The sequence below is a fragment of the Uloborus diversus genome, chromosome 9, assembly GCF_026930045.1.
Source record: "Uloborus diversus isolate 005 chromosome 9, Udiv.v.3.1, whole genome shotgun sequence".
Classification (NCBI taxonomy): domain Eukaryota; kingdom Metazoa; phylum Arthropoda; class Arachnida; order Araneae; family Uloboridae; genus Uloborus; species Uloborus diversus.
Genome location: NC_072739.1, coordinates 73,463,435 through 73,479,057, shown reverse-complemented (window position 1 = coordinate 73,479,057; position 15,623 = coordinate 73,463,435). Strand labels below are relative to the sequence as shown.

Genomic DNA, 15,623 nt, shown 5'->3' with positions numbered 1-15,623 from the left:
GAAGCGGATTTTAGGTCGGTCGATTTGTGGCACTCTACTGCACCTGCTTAGTTCTAATTCAAATGTAAAAGCACTTAAAAACTTGAATCTAAATGAAAGATTGTAAAATTCAGACCTAACTCAATGTTTATCTGGCTGGAAGAGGAGAGACTTAGGAAAGAAGATTTAGAATCATCTTGAAACACATGTCAATTGGACAAAGAAACACTTCCCTTGGCATGAAGCGATAAGAAGGAAGGATGACAGCCAGTATTTTTTGTTGAAAACTAGTGTAACCCCCCATTATTGAATAAGAAAGAAGTTATACAAACCCTGAGGCAAGGTGTAAGGAAGTGATTCTGGAAATTCAGCTGTGACTTATCAGTAGTGCTCCCAAAGTGAAAAAGCCTTGCAAGAAAATTGTTTAGTCTCTACAATGCCCTGACCATTTTTTATCCCTTGTGGTAACTGATAGTGGAAGGAATGCTTTTCTTTCATAGTCAGCTCAATGGCAACCCAAGTTGGGAGGAGAGGGGAAGGGGCTGATATTCACTATTTTCACTTAGAAGAAAGATATTGGAAAGGAGACACTGGCTCCCTTCCTTTGCCTAGTAAAAATCTTAAATCAAAAGGGTGCCAGTACATGAACAAAAAGACAATTAGGACTCTGTTTTACCGATAAAACGGCAAGTTTGGCGCTTTCTAAGAATCAAAGGGCAAGTTGGGCGCGGCATCCTTTCGCCCAAGCCTGAGGGAGGGTCTGTCTAATCTGTAGTCATAATTGCTTGCTTCTTGTGCTCGGAGTCTCCACTTATTAGATAACCTGAAAGTGTCTGGGATGATTAAAAGTACCTAAAATGGTCAGGAAAAAATCACAGATCTTTTAAATGTCTTTAAAAGTCTAGGAATTCCTTTTCAATTATCTCAATTAAGCCGTGAAACTGCTGTGCTGTGACAGTTTCGTCAAAATGTATTTATTACACCGCATTGTGCTAAAAAATATATTTTCCCAAACTTTGTTCCATGCAATGCACCAATTTTTGATTCTGCGTATCTGCTACTCTTGTGCCTGGTATTGTGGTTTGGAATGAATCTAACTTATCATAAAGTGATTGTTTTCACTTATACATGAAAATGTTCACTTTACCATTCAGTGGCTACCCTGTTGGCTACTTCTTTTTTTTTTTTTTTCATTTTGTATCTTCACTGGCATTTCCCTCACTTCTCAAAAAATGTTATGCATCACTTTCTTTTTGATAAATTTGTAAAGTGCTTTTTTAGTTGTTTGTGATGGAATCATTCAGTTTTGTAAGTCTTCCATGCTTTAAGCAATTTTAATGCAATTTGATGTGCAAATTACATGCAATACATCTTACGAATGTAATATTTTATAATAAACATTTATGGATCATTCTGTTAGGAAACTCAGTTATTTTTATATAAAGAAATTAAATAATTTACAGTGCACTTTATTAACAATGTACATTCCCGCCAAACATAAAGCATTACTGAGACTCAATGAAAACTGCTTATCCTTTAAATTTTGTTGAACAGAAAGATCATTATTTTTTTAAATTGCATTTTGTTGTTAATAAAAAATATATTTTCCAAAATTTGAAGGGATACCTTTGCTTGATATTGCATAACTTGCAACAAGCTTCATTACCTGTAAACTTCTTGTGTGACACATGATCTCCAAATCATGGTGGCTGTTTCAGGTTTTTAATTGTATTGTTTTTTTTTAATACTTCCAGGGCCACGAGGAGTTATGGGAGTGTTGGCGGAGGCAACTATGGTGGCTCAAGTTATTCTGCTTATAATGAGTATCACTCAGGTGGAGGAGGGAGCGTTCATCCTGGCCTCTGTGGTTTGAGCAATCTTGGAAATACTTGCTTCATGAACTCTGCACTACAGGTGAGCTGAGCGATCTTGTAGGCATAATGTTATATTCTTGCATGACTATATTCCCTAAAGGAAACAAGATTATATCCAAAGGATATAGTTTTTCAAAGTCAAGTCGATTTTGTGCTTTAATCTGGATAATTTTTGCTGAACTAAAAGAATAGAGCTGAAAATTGTAATTTTGTTATTTTTCTAGTTTTAATTATTTTAACTTCTCATGAACTCCTTGATATACCATGCCCCTTTTTGTTGTGCTTTTCCTTTTGTCTTCAAGAAATTTAAAAACAGAAAACATTTTTGCAAGTAAGCTTTAAATTTGATTATTGCAGTTCTCTAAACTGAAGCTATTAATCTGAAATGTGTCTGTTGCATTTTTCATGAAAGCTTTCTCTCCCCCCCCCCCCCTTTGTTCTTCCCCCCCCCCCCTTTTTGTTTTTATGTGCAATGCAGGAAGGCTTTCTTTTCATCTGAGTTAGTTGCAACTTTTGATTCTTCTATTCATTCATATGCAATTGAAATATTTTAATTTCATCTTATTGAAATGAAAGGCGTTGAAGAGTAAATTTTCGCTAATGCAACACTACTAAATTGATTTTTTTTTTTTTTTTTGCTACACTTAGTTATTTACTTGCTGATAAATCATGATTTTAATGACCTCCGTTACATCTTGTTTTTTGTTGTCTCATGACTAGAGCTATAAAACCAGGAATTATGATCAGCTGACTTATTAATTTTCTTTGACGCATTCTAGCAGCAGCAGCGTAAGAGACAAAATAAATTAATATTTTTGTAACAAATTATTTTATGCAAAAACTGTGCAATCATTTCAAGTGAGTAAATGTTAAGTTTTTAATAGATAACTTATAGTTTCTATTCCCTAATTGAAATATCTAAACAGGCTCAGATATTGTAAAAGCTGTCCAAAGTGCCTTGAATTGCAAAATCTGAGTGCCTTGCATTGAAGCACTTTAAAACTGAATATTTATAGTGTCCTGCATCATTATGGGCTCTATGTTAATATTTATATATAATATTTGCAGTGTATGAGCAACACACCTTCCCTTGTAGACTATTTCCTGCAGGATCACTATTGGGGAGAACTAAACAAGGACAACCCTCTTGGTATGCAGGGGGAGATTGCCAAGTCATTTGGAGAACTCGTGAAAAACATGTGGTGTGGGCGTTATTCGTACACAGTTCCCAGGAATTTCAAGGTTGGTGTTGGTACAAATTTTTGAAGTTTCTGTACATCTTGATTTCCAAAAGAATCAGGTCTAGAAGTCTTACACTTTCTGTAAATACTATGTTTTAGAATGTACTCCTATATTTTATCATATTTTTTTTTGTATAACTCCTGATTTTCCTAATTATGGTTTCTATTAAATTTGTTTTAAATTTTTTTCATACTCTATGTGTTTTAATGCAGTTAACTAGAAAGAATGAGGCTATAAATATTCAAATCTGCAATCTACGATTTATATTGCAATCTTAAAGTTTTTTTTTTTTTTTTTTTGCTGTGTACAGATGAGGAACTCATAAAATGAGTTGTTTTTGGTGAGACCTCATGCCTCTGAATCTAATAAAGCATGGTTACTTGTTCACTGTTAAGTAAGGGACAACAAGCAAGGCATATGTATTATAGCATTTGTATACAACGTAGACATAGCAGGTGCAATATGTATTTTCTTTTAGCAATTTATAATCAGAAACAAATTAAATATTTAACAACATTGTTTTTTCTAGCTTATCTGAAGACCTAGTTCCTTTCAAATCAGTCTCCTGAATAAATTTATAGGGTCAACCCTCTTTAAGACACTTTAATCTATTAGTTTTTAATTTGAAACTAATGTGTCCTTACAAATTGCAGTTTTATGTTTGAGCAGTGATGCCCAACCCTTTATTACCTGAAGGCAACACCTTATGTTAAGAACAAACAGTAAGTCTGCTTAGCTAAAGATTTGCTTTACTTATTCCCCATACTACCTGGGTAATCCAAATTGCTTTTGGACCGAATAAGTCCAGATAAACGAGGTTGTACTATATTTTGCTTTGAGAAGATATTTGAATTTATTTCAAAACAATAAAATAATAAAACTCAATTCAAAATATTAAAAAATTATGCATCTTTGTTGCATTTTAAAACAAAGTTATTTCTATTTTTGTATTATCTTTATCAAATAAATGCATTCGTTGTTATTGCACATAGCATATTTGTCTCAAGAAAATCCCTTAAGAAGAGATAAGTAAAATTGGAGTTTCAAGACATTCTTTTACGAGTTTTTTTTTTTTTTTTTTTAATGTATTATCTGTTAAATAAATGGGTTTGTTTATTAAGTTGAAATTTGTTGAGATGTATATTAAATTATTAAGTGTTGTTTAGGTTGTTGTTTCCCTATTTGACATACTTTAAGGTGATGTTTCTTTCTGGGATGAGATAAACCCTTTAAAGGGCATTTTGAATGCTGTACTGAAAATGTGCTTTCCTCCTCAGATGATTGTCGGAAGATTTGCCCCACAGTTCTCTGGTTACCAACAGCAGGATTGCCAAGAACTGATGGCCTTCCTGCTGGATGGACTCCACGAAGATCTCAATCGAGTCAAGAAAAAACCCTACATAGAATTGAGTGATGCAGATGGGCGACCTGATGAGGTAAGGCATTTGTATGTACTTATATATATGTGGTTTGTATAATGGTCTAGCTACCGTTGAAGATGAGTTATATTAACCTAATACTGGGGTGACCGCTCACTGTGGAAACCTGGAAAACAGGGAATCTTGAAATAACACTGGAAAACTCGGGGAAATTTGAGATTCACTCTGGAAATTATGAATGGCAATGTATCAGTTTTTACGTCGAACATGGTCGCATGATTTTCACCCAATTGATATTTTGTGTGCAACAGTGAGAAAGATTGTTTATACTTTAATATTGGTGCACTTGCGCGAGACAAAAATTTTATCCCACATACTTTCAAAAAAAGAAAGGAATTGGAAATGTTTTGCTGCAATTTTATTGGAAATAAACACTTTAAAAAGACAAAAAGGGTAATGCAATATACAGTTACACTAGAAAATTTTCCTTTTTATAGTTCTAGTTAAAGGGGAAAGGAGGGACATAAAAAATGCTTATGGGGCATTTTGCTTGCGTTCGACGAACCTCACCAATTGACTAGTAAGTAACCGGTTACGAACCGCAGCATTCTATCATCTATCGGTTACCTCACCGGTTACCATTTTAAGCTGTTGATTGGTTGATTGGAGCACATGATCATTAGCTGTCACGTGATTAACTAACCGGTCGCTAAAGGTCGAGCTCGTCGAACGTAAGCATAGTTGTGTTATAGTGGTTTAATTACGTTTCAAAATCAAATTAAAATATCAGAAATATGCTTTGTGGTGTCTAGAATTTCAGAAACTTTATTCTGGAAACCTCAGGGAATTTGAGTTTGTCTGGAGAATAGTCACCCTGTAACATTTTTCACATGGGGTGGGGGGGTAAAAGCTAATTTGAAAAAGTGAAGAAACTAGGAATCTCGAGTTTGAGGTTCAGTACTGTTTTCATGCTTTATGTATAATCATGGAAATTTTATTCAATTTTATGTTGATATTTTACTAATTGGTAAACATGCATGCTATAGGCAACCGTAATGTATTATTTTTTATTTCAGCTTGTTGCAAAGGAGGCTTGGGAAAACTATCTGAAGCGAAATAATTCCATTATTGTGGACATCTTCCATGGCCTATTGAAGTCAACCCTGGTGTGTCCTGAGTGCTCCAAGGTGTCTGTTACCTTTGATCCCTTCTGTTACCTGTCCCTGCCTTTGCCCATTAAGAAAGAGCGCCATATTGAGATCCTGCTTGTCACAGATAACCCAGAGAAGAGGCCGATGAAGGTGGGGAAAATGCATTAGCAGATATTTGGAAAAAAAAGTTTAATTGCTTTATTTACATGCATTCTTTTTAAAAGAGAAGTATTTATGCTTTTCAATGATCTAGAATTAAATTAAAATATATTCATGTGTTGAAAATCTTTTATTGCTCAGTAGTTAATAATACATGATTGTGTTGTAGAGTAGATTGTGTAGTATATTCTTATTGAAAAATCAATACTACATGCTCCAAATGTAGGGATGGGGATGAATGTAATATGGCTTGATGATCAATTCCAATGTTATTTACTTTTAGAAACTATTCCATTCCAATTTTTAAGTTTTTGTGGCATTTGTTGGTCGTGAATTAAAATAAAAATTCTAATAGTATTTAATTTAGGACCTGTAAGAACTATTCCGTGGTTGTAGCATATTTCATAGTCAGGGCTCCTAAATAGTCCGCTTTTTAAGGTTAAGTCCGCTTTAGACCGCTTTTTAACATTTTGGTCCAATTAGTCCGCTTTTATATTGTTTTTACTTAAAAATCAGATTTTAAAAGTTTCCATTGTGTTCCAAGATACCCCCAATGTGTACACCCAAACACGCGGCCGCGGCACCTTAACCTGACTTTCCCGTATTATTTCGCTTCAGATTGAGGTCGTTACTCCTTCAACCGCTGCAGCATGGAAATGCATAAAAAAGAGGTTTGGGGGAAGAGTTATGACGTCGAATCGCGGAGCAGGGTACTACCGATATTTCTCGGAATTGCAGCCTCACGTTTGCAATATTGTATGAACTTTCCGATCTCGGATCTCGATAACTCGAATATTCATCTCAAAGTTTTCATTGGATACCAAGCTCTTGAGACTATTGTGTCGTGCGTTGACTGTAATAGTAACGCTGCTATGAACCACCTCTTTTGCAAATAAATTCGGAAGTAATCTCGTGGCATATGCGCCATTTTTTTTACAGGTGCATATGTTCGTAAATTTTACGCCCTTGAAAAACCTTGAAAAGTTCCTGAAAAATATAAAGTTTTTTTTCCAAGTGCTTGAAAGCCTTGAAAAAGTATGAAGTTTCTTTATTGCTTGATTCTTTCAAAAATCATTACAAGCAATCTAAAGCATACTTTAGATTGCTTTTAATTCTGTTGAAAATATTTCATCAGTGCAATTTTCTGAACATAGGTTCGATATGCAGTATCGCGAAAAAATGCTTTCGTGTTTGAGGTTTCAATCCTTTTGCATCTTGTAAATATTTTGATGTTTTTTACAATCGGAAGTTATTTTGACATGTGCTACCTTAGATTAGCTTATTTTTCATTTAATTTCAATAATTAACGAAGGAATTAGTTTGGAAACCATGGCAACATTGAACTTACTTGGACTTCGCGGAAAATGGGTTTTAGTGTTTGAAATTTCAATTTTTTTGCATCATGAAAATATTAAAATATTTTGCCCAATCGAAAGTTATTTTCCCAAATGCTACCTAAGATTAGCATGTTTTGTGTTTAATTTAGTAGAAAATAAATAAATTTATTTTATGGAAAGTATGCCAAAATTGAACTTGGTTCGTGAAAATTTGCTTATCTGAGCTTTCAATCGTTTTGCATCTAATAAATAGTTTTATATTTTTGGCAATTTGAAGTTGTTTTGACATGCTGCATTAGATTAACTCGTTTTAATTTCTATTTAAATAACTAAAAAATTAATATTTTTTTAAATTCAAATTTCTAGTTTTGCAACCTTAACTTGCAAACTTAAGTTTAATTATTATTAGCTTATTTTCGGTTATTACTGTTTCTTATAGGGGGGGGGGATATTAAATGTAAACAATTGAATGCATAACATTTAAACTTAGTTTTTGTATTTAAAACAAAGTTGAAATATAAAATTTTATAAAGGTGAATTTTTGTACATGTTTTTCATTGTCATGATGCCTGCTAAAGAGGGGAATCAGTCCCCACCCCCACCCGCATAAAAGTTCAAAGCACTCATGGTATTGCTATCATGGAGTTTTTTTTAAATCTAAGTTGATCTACTTCTCTTTGTGATTAAGCATTTCAGACATTTTTAGGAAAACTTTCAATACAGTAAAACTTTTATTAAAGTGTCTCTTGTAGAAAAAGCAGTTTGTTTTCGTATACTTTTTATATTACTTTCTTTTATTTATATGTTAGCATTAAATGAAATCTGCATGTAATATTTATAGTGCGAATTTAGGGTAGTACCTTGAAAAACATTTTTTTACACTTGAAAAGTGCTTAAAATTTTTTTTCTCCCTAAAGGATATGAACCGTGTGATAAAGAGATTAAATTTAAAATTCAAATATAAAATCATTTTATTATAAACTCAGTTGTAGCTTTGTTGAAAATCAAAACAATATTTTTTAGGTTTCAGGGTATCATGAGGAAGTGCAAATTTCTCAGCAAATGGTTAGATGAAACTGGTGAAGATGGGAACAAAATTAGAGACTGGGGAAAACAACAAGAGAATAAAGTTTTTTTTTTTTTTTTCGTTTGGTGTATGATAACGCTATATTAAGAAGCATTAAAAGACAGAAAAACATAAAAACAATTTTAAACTAAATAAAGATGAAGTGCAACTTTACCTATCCTTCAGTGAGACGTCAAAATGTATCATTATGCCTATTTAGTTCTATAGAGGCTGCTTTATGTGCTGAACTAAGTGCCCCCCCCCCCCCCAATGTTATGCACTTTTATCAATGGATAAAAAAAATCAGTTTCACTGATGATAAAAGAATTGTATCTCTCGTTATTATAGTTAATTAACGAATTATCTTCACAAATTTAGCAGCTGGCAACTAATTTGCCTTTTGGTGCTTCACGGGTTTAACTATGAGTGGTCCTCCCAAGGTCCTCTTTTTGATCCTAACTGGTTCTCTTTAGTCCCCTTTTTGATTGAAAATGGTCCACTTTTAGCCTTTTCTGAAGCTTAAATGTGTTGGGAGCCCTGCATAGTGAGTTTTCTCGGTGGGTTCAAAGGATTGTGTTCATGTTAAACTGTTGGAGAACTGAATGATTCTGGGACATTTGTACTGTCTATAGATGCACCGGAACTACTGCATGCTAGAGCAAAATAGCTGTATTTGACTCCTCAGCATCGGTATACTCCAGAATAACCAGTTGTTCAAAGCGTGTAATAAACAGCACCTCACTAACAAGTTATGCTCTACGTTTTGACTCGAATGCATTGGAAACAAAAGGACAAAAGAAGCAGATTGAAACATTATCCGAGCACCATTGGAAAAAGTACATCTCAACAGATTGTGATTGATAATGAAGAGACTGAGTATCAACTTGTTCTTTTATGCTGTTTTAGGCTCAAACATTCAAAATATTTCCTTCCAGAAAAGCACCCAAATCCAGCTCCTTTGTATTCGACTTTCTACAATTTTTTCAACCGAGGAAAAATGGAATTGCACTTAGATTCAAACTCTTCCTTCACACAGTTGGTAGATGTGATATATCTTCCCCTGTGTGGCTAAGAAAAACAAAACCAGTGTTTTTCTAACAAACCGGTAGTAAATCTCTGTGCCAAACCTTTGATTTTCCAAGCCCTATCCATCTTCCTGCAAAGTTTTGTATTGAATTTCAATGAAAAAATTCACAGAAATAGGTTGAATTTGCCTCCCAGAAATTGCTGCCTGGGGCGAGGGCAACAGCCCTAGCTCCGACACTGGTAAATCTAAAATTTTAATTATTGATAGCCTCTGGTCATTAAAAGTTTAATTTTTCAAACTGATTCGCAATTGAAGCGCTTTTAGTCGGAGCAAACCTAGCCTGGCAGTGTCATAATGCTGTGATTAGGATCTATGTAGCCTTCAAAATGCTGCCAGGTTAGGTTTGTCCCAGCTGTTGAAATCTTTCTTTTTTCTTTAATTTTAAAAAAGGCTACAACTCAAGCTGTCAAAGTTTAAATTATTGAAAATTTTCCTATTGCTGTTGTGATTGCCTTTGAAGATTTATGCTAAATTTTGAAATAAAAGATTGATGTTTTAAATTTTTATTGTTATATATATATATATATATATAAAAAATTAAGCAAACAGAATTTCAAATATTAAACAAATTATAAATAATTAATGATGATAAAAAGGAAAAAATGCAAACAGCTATTAAGTAGGAAAAGATAAAGAGTGAATCCAGAGCTCATCAGCCGTGGAGGATTCATTAATTATGGTCAAAAGACCAAAATTTTAACTATGAACTAAAAGAGAATGTTTAAGCTCCAGTACATGCAATATAGAGTAACAATGGGCAAAAGTACCACTTGCTAAACTAAAAACAATAAACTAGAGCTCAAACCTAAAACTAAAAGCAGGGCGTTTCGCCTCAACTAATTAGGAAAACAAGTTCCAATAATTAGCCATCCACGGGACAGTACCTGCCTATAACAAAATTGTCTTACCTTGAAATCCATGTAAACAAAGCTGATTCCATTGTTCAACCTGATAAAATTCCATTCCAGTTGTCAACATAATAATAAAATAAAGATAAAAACATATCCAGAGGACCAATCCATAGACATACCGAGTCGCCTGTTTCCCACGTGTAAAAATTATCCACCGCGGTGATTCATAAAAAATGGTTTGTCACGGTTGTATCATACATTTACACAGTTAAACAGTTTCAAAAGAAGCGAAATGCTCATCGAAGGCTATACTTAAGCAAATGTTTTCAACTAGATTTTTAGGGAAGTTATTATTAAAAAGTAAGTTTTTGAGTACTGAAATTTCTTGCTTAAATGCCGAAATAGTATTGCAAATTCTTTTTATTCTGATAGCTTGCGAAACAATGATGCCAATAAAAACCTTTTTACTTAAGCAGGAGGAAAAATTCTGTAAACTGTTAACTGTGAAATTAAATTCGCGTCTTTTATCATAGATTGTAGTGGAACAATTATTGACTCAAATTGTTTTCCTAATTAGTCGAGGCGAAACCCCCTGCTTTTAGTTTTAGGTTTGAGCTCAAGTTTATTGTTTTTAGTTTAGCAAGTGGTGCTTTTGCCCATTGTTACTCTATATTGCATGTACTGGAGCTTAAACATTCTCTTTTAGTTCATAGTTAAAATTTTGATCTTTTGACCATAATTAATGAATCCTCCACAGCTGATGAGCTCTGGATTCACTCTTTTATCTTTTCCTACTTAATAGCTGTTTGCATTTTTTCCTTTTTATCATCATTAATTATTTATAATTTGTTTAATATTTGAAATTCTGTTTGCTTAATTTTATATTTACTTGGCTTTTTAGTTTTGCTGCAGTCTTTTCAATATTTTTCACTTTTATTATTATTTATATATATATATTTTTTAAGTGTTTAGCATACATTTGGATTTTTCATACTTTCATTTGTTCTCTTCCTTCCCTCAGATGAAAGTGACTGTACCAAAAATGGGTAACGTGAAAGACCTTTGTGAAGCTGTCAGCCGCAAGACCTGCATTCCGGCCGTTAACGTGAGTCCCATCTTTTGTATATTTTTTGTTTTTTTTCTCTTTCTATCTCGGTATCTCTTGGAGATTTTTCTTGAATTGATAGTTGCAATTGGATATATATTATTTCTGACATAAAAATGTCTTATTTATGTAAGAAAATAATGTGTCATGATTTAGATATTTTAAAATATCATACAGATATATTTCTGTTCAGATTCCATTAGTTTCATAATGATAATATTAAGATTTTGTTCTAAATGTCACTCTAGCAACCAATTTTTTTTTTTTTTTTTTTTTTTTTTTTTGTCATTAATTGTACTTTAACTTTACTGTACAAACTTACTCATTTGGAATATGTTGAAATTACAGTATGAAAAAAGTGTCGAATTCCCACATTTCCCAATAGTTAGGGACCATTTATTAATTACATAAGGATGGTTTTAACAATTATTGCCCCCCCCCCCCCATACAAGGATATGTAAGATTTTTTGAACCCCTCCTCCCTATTTTTCCGTAATATTCCATTTTGTTTTTCAAAATAATAAAATAACGAATCTTGCATCACTGGATTCATTATGAGATTCTTTTATTATATTTTACATTATTCATTCTATGTAAAACAAATTAAAAATAACTCCTCCTAATACGTTTTTAAACTTCCAGACACAAAGAAGTATGATCCCTGCCAAACCACTTGCCCAAACGATTTCTAATACAAAATATCGACTTGAAAAATATCATGTAAGAATGGGTTTGACCCCCCGGCCCCCTCAAAGTAAGGGTTTGTAGAGATTTTTCTATCCCCCTCCCTCCTTTTGGGACCGTTGCGTAATTGATAAATGGTCTCTTAGTATGGAATCCAAAATGCATTTCTTTAAATATGTCAAAAGCTAATTTCTGCAGAAATTGCCCTTTAGTTTCCTACATAAGAATAGTACTTGATACCTATTCCAAAAGAAACACACTCAATTCATTGCAATGTTGGCAGAAAATCTGTTTTTTATTGGAGATGGGGGCAGGCTTCAAAATACAATGCCTTATAAATAAGTATAAAATAAAGAATTAAGAAATGTATTTGCTGATTTTGAAGAAAGTCTAAGTTGAATGGGAAAAAATCAATGACAATAAAAACTTCTTTTTCAGCTCATTTTATAATATGTAATTGTTATTTATTCAATAAGTTTTCTTCCAAGTTTATGTTTCATTTTTCAATTTCTCAATGAAATTTATAATGCAGTTGTAAATTGTGCAGGTTTACGGGGGTGGAAAATTTGCCCCAATTGCGCAGAACTGCTCACCTTTTTGAAATCTTTCCACATTCTGCTTCAAAAATGGTTAAATTTGCACTAGCCTGCACCGAAGATAACAATCAAAAACTTAGTTTTTAAAAACTCACCAAAGTTCTTATAGTATTCCGAAGACTTCTACATTCTGCTTCAAAAAACTGAAATTTCCCAATTTTGGGCCGGTCTTGGCTGGAAATAAAAATAGGTTTAGTTTTAAAAGCTTACCAAAAGAGTTCACCCATCAGAAAAGAAGCGCTTCTTATTTTTAGCAACAATTTCAAAAGTTCATAAACTGTTGCCTACTTGATCACAGTTCAGGTGCCACCTTGCCCGCTTTTGACGGCAGGCTCCCATTTTTCCAGAGGATCTCCCCCTTTACATTTTATTTCTCCCAATCATTAAAAATTGAACAACAGTGAAATTTTTGGCATCCATTTCCTATCCCTTTGCTATCATTCACTGGTATTTTGCTATGTGAGTTGATTAGCATTAAAATAATGTATACCTCCTGCATTAGAACAATGTATAATCAGCTTTTTACTTATGTGTTAGAATTCAACTTTTAATGAACTACACAAGTTTTTCGGTATAAATTACCTCGTAATATTTTTGGTTTTCAAAATCTATATATACTTTGAAGATTAAAGTAATTTTCTCTAACATTTAATCTGAATTTTCGTTTTCACCATGCTTAATACTGTGTATGCAAACACACCATTAGCAAACCTATGTCCTTAAACCAAAGTGTAACCTTAATTCAACAATTGTCAAGGGGCTGGAAAAAAATATCGTTAAATCGAGAAGCATACACATTTAATGCAGTCAAATTTGGACCAGTGAATTGTATCATTAAATTGAGGAAATCGTTAAATCGAAGTTACACTGTATTACATTATTTCAACAACGTCAAAATATATTTTAAAACTTTTACATTTTAAAAGATTCAGAAACACTTGCATAAGTGTAATTTACATTTTCCGTATATTGCTTGAAAACTTTTCAAACCCAATTATAATTTCTTAGATTGACAAATTTCTATACTGAATATCTGTGTCTGTGCTATGTATACATAATATAGACATTGTTAATTTATGTTCTTAGTCAGAAATAATGTCTTAACTCTTAACAGGGCATGGTAACCGTTAAAAACTTCATTCGGAACTGTTCCTAAACCAAAATGTGCTCCAAAATGCAATTTACCAAAACTGCTCCAAAAATTGACATTTGATTTTCCACCCCTAATTTTTAGAAATAAGTGGTTATTGAGTGTATTTTCAGATTGAATACATACTTCATTTTGACAAAGGTATTTTTGAAAAGATAAATGATTTTCTTTTTAGGGCAGCAAATAGGTAATGCAATGTGTCAGAACTAAGTAACTGAATTACGGTTCATTTGTCTGCTGTTTGCGTACTTTTCTCATTTTGCATTGAGCAATTAATAATGATAATTAAGGAACTGCTTATTTTTTTTTCCTTTATTCATCATACTCAACATCTGGAATTATGTTATTCATAATTTGCTCATATTTTTGGTATCTATTTTCTTTTTCAGTTAATAGTTGCTGATGTATATAATCACAAATTGCATAAAATATTCAAAAAAGAAGAAAGTTTAACTAATATCCTGGAAAGAGACGAAATTTTTGTGTAAGTTGATCTTGCGTTACATTAATAATTTTAAAATTAGCATGTATTAAGCCTATTTTGAACATATAAGTTCGGATAACAGGTTAAGTAATTAATACTGCAAACTTTTTTTCTGTGTTTTTTTACAATTGATAAACTTTTGAAGGAGCTGAAAGCTTTCAAACATAATATATATTCATCGTGTTGGTTGAAAAGAATTTATTTATTCTCATTCCAGATATGAAATGCCTGTTTCTAAAGATCCTGACAATGCTTTCTACATGATTCCTGTATACTTGAAAGAAAGAAAGTAAGTGACTCTTTTTTTTTTGCATTTCTAAAGATCTTTTGCATTAAGAGAAGCGTCTTAATCAAATAAAGTGCAAAATTGGTTTTTATAATTATATTTTTAGTAAAAATTTAAAAAATCTGAGTAACCTTTGAAAATGTAGTTCAGAGTTTATTCTATTTATTTGTTTTGAAAAGTTAATTTTTCAAATATGTTTTTAGTGCAAAAAACGGCAGATTTTCATCTAATGCAATGTTAAACTACAGTTTGTTTCCTTTAAAAAATGTCAGGTATGTTTCAGCTTAAAATGTGTGTTATAACAGCATTATTTTGTTCAATGTACTTTATTTATTTTGAGAAGAACGTTTGAGTGAAGAAAAATTAAGTTTTACTTCAGTAACTTTTTCCTCCACTTTTACTATTAATCTCAGCAACCAATAATTTGTTTAGAGGCTCTATACGTTTGGAAACATCTGTTGTTATTATTATTAATTTTTTAAATATTTTTTACAACTATTCAATTGTGTGAGAGACAGAACAAAATAAAAGTTAAAAAGTAGCAAGTAATCACTGAATGAATGTAATCTGGGAAAATTCTGCACAAAGTTTTTCTTAATTTGTATTATGAAATCATATTCAAGAGAACACTACTCTATTGGCAAATGGTACAAATAAATTACTTTTGAATGAAGTGAGATAATCTGCTAGAAGTTGATTTCTCAAGCAATCATCATCATTCTTCAGTGTGTTAATTTGTATTTTATATTTAATACTATTTACTTAAAATCTAAATGAGGGACGCGCCCCTTCAACTTTCTGACTTTAGAATTTTTGTAACTTTCACTCCTGCAAATAATCAATAACCCCTCAATTAATATTTAAAATGTTAATAACAAAAACTTTATCATTTTATAATAACAAAAATAATTTTCGACTTGCAACAAAATATTACAATCTGAGTATCAATTTTTAAAAATTACCTACAGTGGCTCCCAAAAGTGTTCGTACACCTACGACTTTCAATGAAATAGGACCCTATCCATTGGTTAGAATTAATATTTCGGAATAGGTATTTAATTATAAGATCTATGATCGATTTTCAACAAAACTACATGATTTTTTTTTAAATATTAAAACTTAATTTTTTAAAAATCAAGAACCAAAAAGTGTAGGAAATTTTATCTCACAAATGTCTTCGTACACTTTAAAAA

At 32.2% G+C, this 15,623-nt stretch overlaps 1 protein-coding gene across 1 annotated transcript in view; it reads left to right on the top strand.

Moving 5' to 3' along the window:
* The window catches only part of LOC129230103 (ubiquitin carboxyl-terminal hydrolase 4-like), a 55,722-nt gene that overhangs the window by 7,688 nt on the left and 32,411 nt on the right, over nt 1–15,623 (top strand). The window contains exons 8-14 of the mRNA XM_054864501.1: nt 1,734–1,893; nt 2,922–3,095; nt 4,373–4,531; nt 5,551–5,775; nt 11,147–11,230; nt 14,050–14,144; nt 14,362–14,433. Coding sequence (XP_054720476.1) covers nt 1,734–1,893; nt 2,922–3,095; nt 4,373–4,531; nt 5,551–5,775; nt 11,147–11,230; nt 14,050–14,144; nt 14,362–14,433 — 969 coding nt within the window. The remainder of the gene's footprint in view (nt 1–1,733; nt 1,894–2,921; nt 3,096–4,372; nt 4,532–5,550; nt 5,776–11,146; nt 11,231–14,049; nt 14,145–14,361; nt 14,434–15,623) is intronic.